Source organism: Haliotis rufescens, unplaced genomic scaffold, assembly GCF_023055435.1.
Source record: "Haliotis rufescens isolate VD_foot unplaced genomic scaffold, xgHalRufe1.0.p SCAF_9, whole genome shotgun sequence".
Taxonomy (NCBI): Eukaryota; Metazoa; Mollusca; class Gastropoda; order Lepetellida; family Haliotidae; genus Haliotis; species Haliotis rufescens.
Window position 1 is genome coordinate 421,748 of NW_025964383.1, and position 18,171 is coordinate 439,918.

General features: G+C 43.4%; 1 protein-coding gene across 1 annotated transcript in view; it reads left to right on the forward strand.

Moving 5' to 3' along the window:
* Positions 1-18,171, forward strand: part of LOC124152644 — a 95,204-nt gene that overhangs the window by 58,682 nt on the left and 18,351 nt on the right. The window contains exons 3-8 of the mRNA XM_046525650.2: positions 3,792-3,922; positions 10,763-10,895; positions 11,171-11,239; positions 12,343-12,437; positions 13,573-13,654; positions 16,938-17,105. Coding sequence (XP_046381606.1) covers positions 3,792-3,922; positions 10,763-10,895; positions 11,171-11,239; positions 12,343-12,437; positions 13,573-13,654; positions 16,938-17,105 — 678 coding nt within the window. The remainder of the gene's footprint in view (positions 1-3,791; positions 3,923-10,762; positions 10,896-11,170; positions 11,240-12,342; positions 12,438-13,572; positions 13,655-16,937; positions 17,106-18,171) is intronic.

Sequence of the window (18,171 nt, forward strand, 5' to 3'; positions counted from 1 at the left end):
TTCACCACATCTAGTGTAGACCAACACGAATAAATACCTTAGAATTGTTTGTTTGTTTGTTGTTTAACGCCGCACACAGCAATATCAATATGACGGCTGTAAATAATCGCGCAACCAAGTCAGCGAGCCTGACCATCCGATCCCGTTAGTCGCCTCTTACCACAAGCATAGTCGCCCCTACGACAAGCATGGGTTGTTGAAGACCTATTCTACCCCGGATCTTGTTTTCGGATTTAAGCCACGACTTAACGATATACATGTCCAGTAGCCAGGGACTACAGTGTGTTGGAAGCATACGCATATTTATGATGCATTTATATGTGATTTGCTTCAACTTTGGTTTTAATAAGACCCATTCAAACACTGAACACTATTTAAACCTTCAAGGAAAAGGAGAGATGTTTGTGTCGCAATATGCTAGTTAAGAACATGATCATAGTTACGTTCGACACAGTGTATAGCTGCGTATGTCAGTGCTCAAGATCATCAAACCTCCTTCCAACACCAAGACACATTAGACACGTCAATGTGACAACCTCCCACGCTATCCTCCAGCCCAACATGAATGAAATTCATAACTAAAACCGGTTTTCGACAGACTCTCTTATCATACTGATACCATTTCCATAGTTATATTTTGTCTGAATGTCTTGAACTCCAGCGAGTTCCGGCTCCCTCCGACCCACCGGTGCCAAGGATCAAGAAACATGACCCAAACAGAGGCACTTAGTACAGCATCAACCCCAAATAGCCTACTTACCTTCTCGTAAACGGTGCACGATAAGCCTCGAGGTATTTGATTGGTCAATTAGCCTGTTACACGTGATTGCGCATGACAAGTGGGCAATGGCTGTATCTTTTGATTGACGGAAAACAAATTCCAGGTGGACATAGAGCTGCATGTAAAAGTTGAAACGATTCGGAATGAAATGTTTTCGTGTCAGGTGATAGTTGTTTCCTAAACTTCGGCTATTAATCGTGAACGAAGGCCAACACGTGTTAAATCGCGTTTGATGGATTCCGTGTTAAGTCGAGGGTGTAATTAGTTTCTAATTAACTGAAGAAACTAAGATCGAAGAGGTCAAGGTCGGAATCAGTGTTTTTTTCCTTAAAACGGGTCTCACGGGGCCAGTGTGCCAAACCGTTCTCAGCTATTTCCGCTACATGTACCCCTGAGACCGGACGTAGCGATTATTGACCATAACGTAGTAATTTCTAATCAATAAGAATTTGAACTTAACGTTTAAAGCATATTTTAGACAGGACAAACTTTCTTTGAAGTTTCCGTGGAGTCATATTCAGTGTTGACTGTATCTCGACCCGAAGGCTCTTTTGGCATCAACCGATTTATGCTGAATGTTCTTAAAGGTTAGAGAACATATCCAGGATGTTATTTGCAATCAGAACATACGGTTATCTGAGTCTTGGAGATTTGGAATCACCCACTGCTTCTGTGGGAATGTATTAACTCTCTGTTCTTATACAAGGCAACCAGTAACGAAGGCAAACGTAACAATAGGTTGTTACTCTGTGGTTTTTGTTAGCACACACACACACACACACACACACACACACACACACACACACACACACACGCGCGCGCACACACACACACACACACACACACACACACACACACACACACACACACACGTACATGCACGTCGCTATATAAGTGCAATAATCTTGGACGCGACTATTCTGATCTTTCTCTGCAGACCTTCTGACTCCCCCCCCCACCACCACACACACACACCCCGATCTCAAGTATAGTACTTATACATCCAATATGACGAGTTTTATAAGCGCCCTCTTTAACGAGACATGACATGCCAATGTAGGATCTCCAAGGTAAACCTATCTGGTGCATGAAATTGGAATGTATTTCTTTCATGGATCCCGCTTTTAACCAGGTGAGACAAAACTTTGATGATACCGATAACTTGACACTTCAAACAGATCTATTTTAATGATATGTGAAATTGCGTAAAATTGCCAGGACGGAGAATCTAGGCTCTCTTGCTCGGAAACTCACACTACTATGTAGATTAAACTTCGGTAGAAGCGATGTTCTAGTTATTCCTTGATAGAAGATCCGGGTTAGAATGGGTCTTCAGCAACCCAATGCTTGTCGTGAGAGGCGGCTATCGGGATCGGGTGGTTAGGATCTATGACTGGTTTTATGCATGTCATCGTATCCCAATTGCGTAGATCAATGCTCCTGATGTCAATCACTGTATTCTCTGGTCCAGACTCGATTATTTACAGACCGCCGTCACATAGCTGGAATATTGGACAAAACAAATAGAAAATGAACAAAAGTCGACATGATCTTAAGTTGTTGTCCCTAGTTTCCCAAGCAAAGGTTGAGTGGTATGTATATCAATAAACACACGATGTTCTACATGAAGAACAACCAACATCTGTTCGATTTCACACTTCTTTTTACGAATAGTACTTGTGTGTTTTTGTGTGTGTATTTTTTATTGCAGGGTATGTGGTTTGAGACATCTTGTTATTAACCAGATGGGAAGAGTGGGAGAAAACCGCATTAGCACGTGCTGAATGACTTTTGTACTGTTGAGATTTGCGGTTATGACACAGTCTCGTTATATTGCGATAAACAGCGATGTTTAAAACAGGATGTTGTGTAATTATCTGGGGATCCTCTCAAATGCTTAATGGTTTCTTTTCGAAAACTATCAAGAGATCTATGAAACATAGCTTCAGTGTGTTTCTCAAGTACAAGATAAAATCGACTTTGGAAAGGGAATATTACTTGTGCGTACGTAAAAGAGCTTATGATTATGAAATTGGTTTTGTCGCTTTTATTTAAAGTATTTGCGAAGACATTTGAAATATAGACTATATTATTTTGACAGGGACCCTTAAAAATATTTTCTGTTAATGTATTTAGGTATGATGTCTTGTAATCATCTGGGTTACTGGAGAAAATGAAAGGGAGGTCAACGGGACGAGATATACTTACATCCCACGTGACCTAAAATTCTCGAAATATCCAGTTTATGTTCTCAACAGGTGTATTAACCTATCAAATCTTGTCGGCTGGAACATCTCGCTTGACTTTCGTTGTGACTATCCAATGATACAACTTAAATAAAAAGAATAAAAGCGTCGAAAATTCCACCTAAATTGTTTTACTAATGACTAAATATGATTTTGATTTTGTTTGTTGTTTGACGCCGCACTCAGCAATATTCGAGCTTAATGCGGAGGTCTGTAAATAGCCTAGTCTGAAAGGGACAATCCAGTGATTGACATCATGAGCATCGATCTACGCTATTGGGATACAATGACATGCATCAACCAAGTCGCCAAGCCTGACCGATCCCGTTAGTCGCCTCTTACAAGCATAGTCGCCTTTAACAGCGACCACAGGTTTCTAAAGACCTATTCTAACCCGGATCTTCACGATTATATGATTTTGAGATAATGGGAAATATAGTTTGACATTGCTTCAGTATGTGTATTGGTTTAGGCAATGGTGAGCGAATGAGCTCGATTTAACGCCAATAGGAACATTACTTGAATCATGTCATGGCGTGTCAGCTTAGTGCGACACACGTCGTGAAGGTCAGTTATCACTATACTGAAAATCATTATATGGTTTCGAACCCTCACCTAACCTCCGTACTGGAACAATCACCCCCATCATCAACTCATTCTGGGTACGATGCTACACAAGCGCAACCAGGTCACGGTTTATGCTGCATTAGGTAAACATGCAAAGATACCGAAACATTTTAGCAGTATATTTTGTCAACTTTCAGGACAATTGCGAGGATATTCTGCGACAGGCCCACGAGCTTGATGCGACGCAGCTGCCAAAGGGAAGTAAGCGGGAGTTGAGAATACTGAAGTCCTACCTCACTGCGTATATCGATGGCTACAAGTGGCGAGAGTAAGTACAACTCATCGGGTGGCGTTAAAATAGATCGTTTCTCATGACACGCCCGTCCCTGAAATATAAAGCGAGATTTTCAAACGGATCCCACATTGCACACGTCATGCTACTCATAGTGTGTGAGATTTGGAGGGGGACCTGGCCACTGTCATCTCGCTCCAGCCCCTCTCTCTCTCTTCATACCTCGAGTCGCGGGGGGCGTTTCCAGAAGTGCCCACGTAGTTCACACTAATCAAAATTACTCTAAATAATTTGTCACCAACTGCTGAAAAAACAACCTTCCTCGTCATGAGAAACCAGAAAATTGTTCAACTGACCTTTTGGGGTACGATCACACACAACCAGCCAGGTCACACATTGTACCGATCCACGCAGTCGGGGTACGATCACACACAACCAGCCAGGTCACACATTGTAACGATCCATGTAGTCGGGGTACGATCACACACAACCAGCCAGGTCACACATTGTAACGATCCACGCAGTCGGGGTACGATCACACACAACCAGCCAGGTCACACATTGTACCGATCCACGCAGTCGGGGTACGATCACACACAACCAGCCAGGTCACACATTGTAACGATCCATGCAGTCGGGGTACGATCACACACAACCAGCCAGGTCACACATTGTAACGATCCATGCAGTCGGGGTACGATCACACACAACCAGCCAGGTCACATATTGTAACGATCCACGCAGTCGGGGTACGATTACACACAACCAGACAAGTCACACATTGTAACGATCCACGTAGTCGGGGTACGATCACACACAACCAGCCAGGTCACATATTGTAACGATCCATGCAGTCGGGGTACGATCACACACAACCAGCCAGGTCACACAATGTTACGATCCATGCAGTCGGGGTACGATTACACACAACCAGACAGGTCACACGTTGTAACGATCTACGCAGTCGGAGTATGATCACACACAACCAGCCAGGTCACATATTGTAACGATCCATGCAGTCGGGGTACGATCACACACAACCAGCCAGGTCACATATTGTAACGATCCACGCAGTCGGGGTACGATCGCACACAACCAGACAAGTCACATATTGTAACGATCCACGTAGTCGGGGTACGATCACACACAACCAGCCAGGTCACATATTGTAACGATCCATGCAGTCGGGGTACGATCACACACAACCAGCCAGGTCACACAATGTTACGATCCATGCAGTCGGGGTACGATTACACACAACCAGACAGGTCACACATTGTAACGATCTACGCAGTCGGAGTATGATCACACACAACCAGACAGGTCACATATTGTAACGATCCATGCAGTCGGGGTGCGATCACACACAACAAGACTGGTCACATATTGTACCGATCCACGCAGTCGGGGTACGATCACACACAACCAGACAGGTCACACATTGAACCGATCCATGCAGTCGGGGTACGATCACACACAACCAGCCAGGTCACACATTGTAACGATCCATGCAGTCGGGGTACGATCACACACAACCAGCCAGGTCACACATTGTAACGATCCACGCAGTCGGGGCACGATCACACACAACCAGCCAGGTCACACATTGTAACGATCCACGCAGTCGGGGTACGATTACACATAACCAGACAAGTCACACATTGTTACGTTCCACGCAGTCCAGACTCGATTATTTACAGACCGCCGTCATATAGCTGGAATATTGCTGAATGCGGCGTTAAACAACAAGCAATCGTGACAATATGTGACCTTGCTGGTTGTGTGTCATCGAACAACGACTGCGTGGATCGTAACAATGTGTGACCTGGCTGGTTATGTTTGGTTTGGTTTGGTTTGGTTTGTTGTTTAACGCCGCACTAAGCAATATTCCAGCTATATGACGGCAGTATGTAACTAATAGATACTGGACCAGACAATCCATTGATCGGTATCATGACCATAGATCTACGCAATTGGGATACGATGAAAAGAATCAACCAAGTCAGCGAACTTGACCACCCGAGCCCGTTAGCCGCCCCTTACGACAAGCGTTGGTTCCTGAAGACATATTATCTAACTATCATCCCGAGGCAAGAGAATTAACTGACTATAAAAGTGGAAACTGGACTTTTATAGTCAGTTAACTCTCTTGCCTCAGGAAGATGATTCTAACCCGGATCTTCACTTGTGATTTATTCTTTGTCAGCACCATATCTGTGCTCATTGATTTGACCATAGAGGTAAACGTCTGAGATCTGTATCACTTTTGGCTTTCATCCCACATGAAAATGACACGCCGTGATATAACTGAAATAGTATTCAAAGCGGCATTAAGCTGAACCTTAACGAGTTCCAAGAAGTATGTTTACAAAATGTAGAAAAGACATGTTGCGCAGAGCTCGCGGAAGTTTCTTAATTTTGATAAACGAAACCAAACGTTGGCTCACTTCGACGGCCTGATGATGTTTCTTGCGAACATCAAAGTTATTAAATTCCCTTTCACACCAAACAAAAGTGGAAATAGACATAGAAGATATTTCACCATAGTTCAAATATGAAAACACCAGCAGAAACACACCATTAGCCATATTTATTTGTTTGTTGTTTAACGCCGCACTCAGCAATATTCCAGCTATATGACGGCGGTCTGTCAATAATCGATTCTGGATCAGGCAATCCAATGATTGACATCATGAGCATCGATCCACGAAATTTGGATACGATGACATGCATCAACCAAGTCAGTGAGCCTCTTACGACAAGCATAGTCGCATGGGTTGCTGAAGACCTATTCTACCCGGATCTTCACGGGCCTAGCCATATTTAAGCTGACATTAAATGAATATGATTTAAGAAGATATCTCCTGTGGGAGCCAGATTTGGATGATAAATAATAAGGGTGGATCCAGCATATTTAAGAGGGAGGGGTCCAAAATATCAAAATGCTCCTCCCAGTCAATTTTAGTGCCTACAGCATACTACATGTGGTTTTCAAATAGGGGGTCCGGAGTCCCCCGCCCCCTCTGGATCCGTGTATGTATAAGCAGCATTAATCTACCATAGCAAAGTGAAATAATGTGTGCAAACTGGAGGTTTCAAAATACACTGGATACTCGATATAGAGAGGTTTGTTTGCTGTGTGGTAGGTTTTGTCTAAGTTATTCCCAAAAGGTTTTAGATGAAAACCCCAAGGTTACACATTCTTTTGCATAGTAATTCATAAACCAGGTACCCAAAAAAGAATTTGCTCACAGAAACGATTATCATTTTTGTGCCTTTCCCCCCAACACATCTCATACATCACCCTGAGAAGCTTCGATTTCATTATCACGGACTGCACGCTCTGAAGTTGACACGTGCACGCGCGTTGTTTTGAAACGCCAAATGTCAAAACACTCGCACCATTCAAGCCACTTTTGTGCGGACACATATTCCGTGTTGCACGCGCTGAAACGGACATCGGCACCACATACACGTGGAAATCATTGTTCAGAGGCAATGTATGTCAAAACACTCACAACTCAAAGCGAGTTTAGTTTGGACACATTAAACGTGGACCGAACGTTAACTGTTTTATGGCTCAAGCAATACCCAGATCTTCCTCTCATTCGCCTGAATTTTATGTGGCAGTAATTTGTTTCTTGGTTTATAGGCGAAGGTACATCTTGATAGCCGGGTGATGGCTATTTGGTGATCGTTTAATTACTCAGAGAATATTCTGTTACGGGCTATTTTGGTCTTAACTGTTACAACATGCGCCGTGCTCGTCTTGATATGGCTTGAAGTGTACGAAAGGTTGTCGTTGTTTAACGCCGCACTCAGTAATATTCCATCTATGTGACGGCGGTCTGTAAATAATCGAGTCTGGACCAGACAATCCAGTGATTGACATCATGAGCATCGATCTACGCAATTGAGATACGATGACATGTATCAACCAAGTCAGCGAGCCTGACCACCCGATACCGTAAGTCGCCTTTTACGACAAGCATAGTCGCCTTTTACGACAAGCATGGGTTGCTGAACACCTATTCTACCTCGGATCGTCACGGGTGCCAATTGGAGGTCCTATGACACATATGTACTCTTGTCAGAGTAAGTATCGAATTTTGACCAGGCAAATTAGTAACGTAAAACAAGAGCTATAACAATGACGCGATCCGCCTTGGCATAGCGTTTGACCATCCGATCCCCATTTAAGTTTTACGAGCAGCAAGGGGCAGCTCAGTCTGTCATACAGACCCTGAAAAAAATATATCCAATAAAGCTCATGCAAGTCTATAATGTTTGGCAAGTCTAGATTACTGCAATATCTGAAAATGAAGAGAGTCTCTGGGCGCCTTATTATTATATTTTATAACTATGATTTAAGAACTGTTTTTACTGTAAAATATGTTCATTTCCGAGACTAGATGTAAGTCATGTGCAGCTGGGAACATGGTGTACGCCGGGTCCCCACGGGAACACTCACTCAGACATGTGATGTAAATCAAATTACAACCTAACATCATCTATCTTATGTTTATTGTACTTCGACAAAAGTAGGGCTTGTTAATCATATTTTGAAAGAATTGTGGAAGTTAGAAACACGAGCAACTTTGATTATTTGGCACACGTATTTTGATAACAAGGAGTGCAATTAAAATGCTCTTTGAAAATATTTCTGCGGAAATCATGTATAAAAAGATGTTTTCCTGTATGGGAAACACCCAGTGTTTTTTTAGCGGGTCGCAGCTTTGCTTTCAGGACCATTGTTCCTGTCGACAATATGCTTGGCCACGTGCACCAATAAATGTCGTGAATTTCACGATTGCAACAATAAATGAATAACAGCAAGAAATAAATACCAGACTGTCATGAAAGTTGTTTGTCTCGGTTTTCGACCTTGATATGCGTCTCGAGTGTTCTCTTGACAAAAGAAGGTATAACAATAGAATTCCAGTATATCAAATGATATTTGATTCTTGTAATTTTTCGGAGATTTTTAACAACAACGCGTGGGAACATCTTGTTGAAATTCTGATATTTATGGCGCTTGAACAATACTTGGGCAAATGTTTTTGTTAAACAAAACATATACACATGAAACACTTTATAGCTTTTTGAAAGGAAAACTATTCTTTATTGGATTTGCAATTTGAAGTTGGTTGAACATGAAAATATGCCACTTTCAGCGAATAACTTCGATATTGTTTGTAACAATATATCAGGGCTACTTCAAGCCCATTCGTCAAGAGACAAAAAGTTCAAATTAAACCGGATGGATGGGCAGAAGTAGACTGACACGTCGTTACACAAACAAGAAAAAAATCATTTTCCATAAAAGTTTCATGTCTTCCAACCGGTTTCTGTAAAAGAAATATACTAACGCTACTCTGAATTTGAGTCAGTTCACACAATAATCACATGCTTAATTCTGTTTGTTTGTTTGGGTCATTCGCGAAAGAAACATCTTGACTTGTGTTCAACATTGGGAACCTTCTGTCATCAATCCTGTGTGATATGTATAATGCAGATAGCATAGTATCCCTTGTGTATATCAATTGTGGTGAGTCAGCTTGACTAATAAGAACCACGTGAAGCTCAATACATCAGGATACAAAGCAGTATTGGCTCAGGAAAGGTCATTTAAGCAGTGAAAAAATGGTCTGTTCATCTTAAAGGTCGTTCATTGAAATGTTGGTAGCAGTCAGTGTTGAAATAGATGAACTGCTTGTATACGTTTTGATAAATCGACATTCGAACCAGTACAAGGTGATCTTGAGAAGGGATGTAATTCTTGAAAATTGTTGATTGATTGAGTTTTTAGCAATATTCCAGGAATATCACGTCGGGGGACACCAGAAATGGGCTTCACACATTGTACCCGTATCGGGAATCGAACCCGGGTCTTCGGCGTGACGAGCGAATGCTTTAACCGCTAGGCTACCCCACCGCCCCTAATTCTTGAATAATAGACCTCATCAGTATGGGCACACGTGGGCCTTACTGTGGCCCAAGTACGCCCTTAAATAGATCAGCATAACCCTTAATTTTCGTAAATTGATTCTACTACTTCTACTTATAGTACTATCAATAATACTATCAATAATACTAGGCGACTATGCTTGTCGTAATAGGCGACTAACGGGATCGGGTGGTCAGGCTCGCTGACTTGGTTGATACATGTCAGAGATCCCAATTGCGTGGATCGATGCTCATGATGTCAATCACTGCGTTGTCTGGTCCAGACTCGATTATTTTACAGACCGCCGTCATATAGCTGGAATATTGCTGAGTGCGGCGTTAAACAACAAACAAACAAACAATTTCAATAATACTACCACCACAAGAACCGGGTTAGAATAGGTCTTCATCAACCCATGCTTGCCGCAAAAGGCGACTATGTTTGTCGTAAAAGGCGACTAACGGGATCGGGTGGTAAGGCTCGCTGACGTGGTTGATGCATATCAGAGATCCCAATTGCGTGGATCGATGCTCATGATATCGATCACTGGATTGTCTGGTCCAGACTCGATTATTTACAGACAGCCGTTATATAGCTGGGATATTGCTGAGTTTTGTTAAACAACAAACAAACCAACCATCAATAATGCTACCATTACTAGAACCACCACTACTTCTCTTAAAACCTCCGTCATAGCTCGAAATTTTCTAAGATAGTTATGCCAGGATCTGCTGGCGATGGGTTTAAACCCTGTGTGGTCTCAATTAAGTGTCTTGGTGTGTCGGCGGACCCATGTACATAGGTGTAACTGAAGCGGTAAACGTCTACGACTTCTTCTCTCACCGTGATATAACACAAGCACTGTTGCAAGGCGCGACAAACCCAACTCACTCACTCACTCACTGTATCTCCGTGTTATTTGTTCACAGCTATGGGTCCCTGAATCCCGTCAACTTCCTGGAGGGTATAGCCAAGGGGACACACTGGACCTTCTATGCCAAGTTTGACACTCCAGATGATTTTGAGAAATACCTCAAACGTTTGTCAGCGTTCCCAGTTCAGGTGTGTGAGCAACAACTGTAGCCCGATTTTGTAGTCAGCTGTTAATTAACATCACCTGTATGTTTTCCATAGATTGTCTCCTAAACTAAAGGAAAATTAAAATCTCTCGGATTTAAACCGGAAACTATTTCGGGATAATGTTATTCAACAGGACTTAAAAGTTTTCATTGTACTTTATTGTGTTGTTAAGATATCAACAAGACGAGTGTAGATTCTGAAATAATCGTTTTAAGGATGATTAACAGTAGTTCTTACAGCCAGCTTTTTTTCTCCAGATCGATGAGATGATCGCGCTGATGCGGCGGGCCATCAGTCTGAAGAGAACAAATCACCGGGTCTCAATCGTAAGTTGTAGTAGCCACGTACTATCGTATGTTAAAATCCACGTTTCTTGCTTCAAATAGCCTTGTGACTCTCAGATCTATTCTAAAGCATCTTGACTATGTAATTCAGCGTAAATTTTCTGGACATGAGTGTTAAGGCTTAATATAACAACAGTACTGCGTTGCAAGACATTTGTCCAGCTGATCATTTGAGAAAGACAGTCTTTTGTTTCACGCTGCAATAAACGATCGCGCAGTCTCACGGCATCTACCCGAGGCAAGGGACTTAACTGACAATGAACGTCCAGTTTCCACCCTTGCCGAACTAAGCTTATTTTTTAGCTGGATTAAGGTAACGAGTCTATGCATAGTCCTACCAAATTCGCGTAACGAAATCAACATCCGTTTCGTGAACTGCCGTGCTGACTGTTCGGCAAGGATGGAAACTGAACTTTTACAGTCAGTTAACTCCCTTGCCTCGGGAAGATGTCTCACGGCGACTTGTGAATGATCATTTCTGGATCAGGTCAACCAGTGGTTGACAGCATGAGTAACGGCCCACGCCGTGGGGGTTCGAAGGCACATAATCGGTCAAGCCACAGAGCCTGACCACTCCATGTCCACATCTATTACCACTTCCCACAAGCTAGGGTTGATGGGGACCTGTTCTACGGAGCTTGTGTACAAGAACCGTTTTACCAGTAGCCAGATTCCAGGGATATTGAGGTCTAACTTTATTCAAGGTCTCTCTGCTGAATATATATTTATATCTGTATAATTACAAGTGATTTAAGTAATGTACAACGTATGTACATTGTGAATATTATAATATATCTTTTATGTAGAATAGTGTTATTTATTAAATATTAAAATTCAAGGAAGCCCTAAAAGAAATTTTAACGTAAAAACTTCCGAGCACTCTTTGCCTGCCGTAAGATGTGTATGCATTGGATCGGGTGTTCTGTGACTTAGATCATTGTGTTTCTACATGTCTGGGTGGCATGGATGGTGGGTCACACGTTCAATCACTGAGTTCGCCGGGAAATAGCTCAGATAGTGTTGACTGCGACGTAAACCTACATTAAAGAGATTATTCATTAACTGACGCGTCGTTTATTTTCCAGGACCGCGTGCCGGATATTCTCAAGGAGCGGGATATCGGGGAGAACTTCCTGCTGCCCATACAGACAGCCTTGGAACTGGTGCCTCAGGACATCAAGTGAGTAGAGGCCAATAGGGCTGTCACGATAAATCGAAATATCGATATATTGCTATTGGTAAGCACTTTAAGTCAATACATCGATTGTTAAATCAGTTTCCGATCAATAGTATCGATTTCAGTTAGAAATATTGATAGTTTCGATTGTATTTACCATATCAATAAAATACATAAAATGCTGTTCAAATTTGTTTTTCTTTTGATCATGAGTGGTAGTAATTTACACATGCTACTGTGGAAGTTTCTTTTTCTTCATTATTAAGGTAAAGAAAAAAAACAAATCAGTCATATCTCAAACTTTACATCTTATTGGTTGTTATGGTTATCACAATCAAAGGAAACTTTAGTTCCAAGGTTTAATTTAACTCTAGAATCCATCTAAAATGATACACCGAAAACTATCGATATTTATCACAATAGTTGCTTGCAATATCAATAGTTATCGCAATAGTTTCTTTCAATATCAATAGTTATCACTATAGTGATTTCCAGACCAGTAGTCAGGCCTAGAGGCCAAAATCCGACCACCTGCAATAGTACAGCACATGCCGTTAATGAAAACAAACCATACAAGGTTCTATGATCGTGAATTTGTATCCCAGGTTAGAACGTATTATAATCCGTGGTTTGTCAGCACCATACAAATGATCATTGGTTTCACGGAAGTGGTTAACGTATAGAAGACCTGCATAACTTCGGGATTTCCTCCCACATAATGACACGCCGTGATATATCTGAAATACCTTTCAAAGCGGGGTAACACCCGACGCATTCTCTGACTGAACTGAAACTAGCACTACCATAATGCTCGTACATATACAAACAAGACCTCGGTTATTCACAACGCCCCCAGGACAAACCAGCTGTAGGAGACTCTGGACTCCCAGATAAGGGACAACGACCTGTGAAGATCCGGGTTCTTCGGCAACTCGACTGAAGGGATCTGGTTGTCAGTCTCATTGACTTGGTTCATGCATGTTATCGTATCTCATTTGCGTAGATCGATACTCAATCGATGCCAACCACCCGATTGTCCTTTCAAGACTCGATTATTTAATATTGCTGAGTGCGGCGTGAAACAACAAACAAACAGATCATAAGGCAAAGTCATTTTTACTTTCTTCTGATATTTCAGAGAACTGGTTCTGGTCAAAGCAAAGGAGAGTCTTCCAGATATTTCAGCAGCAATAAGAAAACTACAGAAATTCATTGAGACGGTGGGTGTGAATATATTTGTTAAAACTATCAGTTTATTAGAAAAGGTCACATTTTGACCATACACTTAGAGTGACAGGTACTGCCCTTACACACCGCATCCTGATAATACGTCGCATCCGACGCCGGGTATGTTTAGTTTTAAGATCTCCAGTCTATAAGGCGTTTGCCCGTCATGCAACAAGCCATGGTTACTTTTCCATTATTGCGACATCTTGTGAAATAAGCCTTGGTCGTGATAATGTGGTAATCATATACAGCAACCCTCAGAAACACCTCGTGGATTACTCACATTGAGAGGTAGCTCATTGTGGCAGTACCACACCACCTGTATGGCATGAAACCTTTATGTGGTCCTGTAACGAGGGTCTCCAACAAGCTCATACAACGCAGTCTAGTTTGACGTGATGTTCTTCATAGCTATTCATTCGTCCATCACGCCCAGACACCATTACCCCTGTTTCCAGACAACAGTAGCCTCCAGGAAAACAATGGCAGGTTATCACCCCGCCCCTCACACACGGTTCTACTTACACACCACAGTATTCTCGTCACCCTCTCACAATACGAGGAGACTTCAAAGAGGAGAGGAGCAGCAGGGTATTGAAGGCTTGACCCGCGGTATCTCCAAAACACCTGGCTGTGGTGAAGCGTCTTGAATGGAGGCAAGGTTCTCATGCATCTGCCTTCCACAGGCGGCTTCTACACGGAGCTGGTCTCACAGTTCCAGCTCGACCCCGTCCCTTCTTCCCCCGACCCCACTACGATATTGCCCATCAGAATCCTCATTGTGTAAAGGCACTTGCTGACGTGGCTGTGTTACTCTTGGCATAGCGAATACGTTTAACACCGTAGGTAAACAGAATTTAGCATTGCCACAGCGACCCGCAGAGGTATACCGGCCCTGAGAAGATAAACAAGTGGCAGATAAACAAGTGTTTGCAGTGACTCGAAACCGTGACGTTCGATTTCACACAGGGTCAGCACCGTAATATCGCCTGTCAGTCCCCGTAATATCGCCAGTCAGTCCCCGTAATATCACCTGTCAGTCCCCGTAATATCGCATGTCAGTCCCCGTAATATCGCAAGTCAGTCCCTGTGATATCGCCAGTTAGTCCCCGTAATATCGCCTGTCAGTCCCGTAATATCGCCTGTCAGTCCCCGTAATATCGCCAGTTAGTCCCAGTACTATCGCTAGTCAGTCCCCGTAATATCGCTAGTCAGTCTCCGTAATATCGCCCGTTAGTCCCAGTAATATCGCAAAGGCAATTGCTGACGTGGCTGTGTTACTCTTGGCATAGCGAATACGTTTAACACCGTAGGTAAACATTATTTAGCATTGCCACAGCGACCCGCAGAGGTATTGCGGCCCTGAGAAGATAAACAAGTGGCAGATTAACAAGTGTTAGCAGCGACTCAAACCGTGACGTTCGATTTCACACAGCGTCAGCCCCGTAATATCGCCTGTCAGTCCCCGTAATATCACCTGTCAGTCCCCGTAATATCGCATGTCAGTCCCCGTAATATCGCCAGTCAGTCCCAGTAATATCGCCAATCAGCCTCAGTCCCTCTAATATCGCAAGTTAGTCCCAGTAATATCGCCTGTCAGTCCCGTAATATCGCCTGTCAGTCCCCGTAATATCGCCAGTCAGTCCCCGTAATATCGCAAGTCAGTCCCTGTGATATCGCCAGTTAGTCCCCGTAATATCGCCAGTCAGGCCCTGTGATATCGCCCGTAAGTCCCCGTAATATCGCCTGTCAGTCCCCGTAATATCGCCAGTCAGTCCCAGTAATATCGCAAGTCAGTCCCAGTAATATCGCCTGTCAGTCCCCGTAATATCGCCAGTCAGTCCCCGTAATATCACCTGTCAGTCCCCGTAATATCGCATGTCAGTCCCCGTAATATCGCAAGTCAGTCCCTGTGATATCGCCAGTTAGTCCCCGTAATATCGCCTGTCAGTCCCGTAATATCGCCTGTCAGTCCCCGTAATATCGCCAGTTAGTCCCAGTACTATCGCTAGTCAGTCCCCGTAATATCGCTAGTCAGTCTCCGTAATATCGCCCGTTAGTCCCAGTAATATCGCAAAGGCAATTGCTGACGTGGCTGTGTTACTCTTGGCATAGCGAATACGTTTAACACCGTAGGTAAACATTATTTAGCATTGCCACAGCGACCCGCAGAGGTATTGCGGCCCTGAGAAGATAAACAAGTGGCAGATTAACAAGTGTTAGCAGCGACTCAAACCGTGACGTTCGATTTCACACAGCGTCAGCCCCGTAATATCGCCTGTCAGTCCCCGTAATATCACCTGTCAGTCCCCGTAATATCGCATGTCAGTCCCCGTAATATCGCCAGTCAGTCCCAGTAATATCGCCAATCAGCCTCAGTCCCTCTAATATCGCAAGTTAGTCCCAGTAATATCGCCTGTCAGTCCCGTAATATCGCCTGTCAGTCCCCGTAATATCGCCAGTCAGTCCCCGTAATATCGCAAGTCAGTCCCTGTGATATCGCCAGTTAGTCCCCGTAATATCGCCAGTCAGGCCCTGTGATATCGCCCGTAAGTCCCCGTAATATCGCCTGTCAGTCCCCGTAATATCGCCAGTCAGTCCCAGTAATATCGCAAGTCAGTCCCAGTAATATCGCCTGTCAGTCCCCGTAATATCGCATGTCAGTCCCCATAATATTGCCAGTCAGGCCCTGTGATATCGCCCGTTAGTCCCCGTAATATCGCCAGTCAGTCCCCGTAATATCGCCTGTCAGTCCCAGTAATATCGCCAATCAGCATCAGTCCCTCTTATATCGCAAGTTAGTCCCCGTAATATCGCCAGTTAGTCCCCGTAATATCGCCAGTCAGTCCCAGTAATATCGCAAGTCAGTCCCCGTAATATCGCCAGCCAGTCCCCGTAATATCGCCAGTCAGTCCCCGTAATATCGCCAGTCAGTCTCTGTAATATCGCCAGTTAGTACCAGTAATATCGCAAGTCAGTCCCCGTAATATCGCCAGTCAGTCCCCGTAATATCGCCAGTCAGTCCCCGTAATATCGCCAGTTAGTCTCCGTAATATCGCCAGTTAGTACCAGTAATACCGAAAGTCAAGCGACTGGTAACCAGAACGTATGTATTTATTCCAAAAGATTCTATCCGGCGACAGGGTTTAGTGTTTTGTCCTGTCCGGCCCCTCATAAAGTTTGCTGAAATAGAACCCTAAATTGTCTGTTCAGTGATTATAACATCCTCAATCCAATAACCATTCCTCCTACATTACCCATGCTTTATATTTTAAGGAGTATCTAAAGGCTACTCGGCCGGTAGAGGGCGTCCACACATTGGCAAACGGAAACCAGTACTACCGCGCGTGCCTGAAATGGTACCTGGGATATGAGATTTCTCCGGAAGAGGTGTTTGAACTCGGAGTCAAAGAAGTGGCAAGGATAGAGCGGCAAATGAAGAGAGTGAGTTATCTCCCTTGATTGTTGAATTGCCCCCATCTTGGTGGCAGGTTGACCCTTACTGTTGTAATTTCATTAAAATCAGATCTTAGTTCTCGCTATCGCTAAACAAAGATCTGAGGACATCCCATTACGGGTCACGTCAGAACGACCTTTCATCCAACCAATCAGAGCGTCGCTTACCAGATCATGAAAGTGACAGTCGTAATGTGTTTTCTAATCATGCAACCACGATATATTTAACACGGGGTATTCCGAACGACAGTTACAGGTTTTATGATTATATCCATACAATTTAGACCATCTATAAGCCATAGCATGTAGCATGCAATAAACACGTCCAGAGTGTTGGCAGTCTGAGCTACGGTCTCACACAAAATCAGCGTTTTGTTTGTTCTTTAACGTCGCACTCAGCAATATACCAGCTACATGGCGGCGGTCTGTAAATAACCGAGTCTGGACCAGACAATCCAGTGATTGACAACATGAGCATCGAGCTACGCAAATGGATACGATGACATGCATCAACCAAGTCAGCAAGTCTGACAACCCGATAGTCGCCTCTTATGACAAGCATATATTGCTGAAGACCAATCCTAACCGGGATCTTCACGGGTGCAACTACATCGTGAGGACCGACGCATGAGGATCGGATTATTACAATGTGTGACTCGTGTTAATCGTGTGCTATCGTGCTGTAGGTGTTGCTCTCTAGACCAATCACTTATATTGCCTGGCCCAGACTCGATTATTTTCTGGGATGTCGTGATGAAGCTGTCTGTGGACTAAAACCGATTATTGATGCTGTAATATTGCTAAACGTGGAGCAAAACTAATTCACGTAAAACAAGTTGGGCTTTCAGCTGCTATGATACGACTAAAATAATGATACGTAATCTGTTTTTTCCAGTTATCCGATTTCTACTTAAAGTTAGTGAGTTGGGTTTAACGCCGCTGTGAACAATATTCCAGTCATATCACGGCATGTCAGCTTAATGTGAGAGGAAAGCCCTAAGTGATGCAGTTACGACGAACTTAGAGAATTTCGACTGTATTGTGAAACATGCAC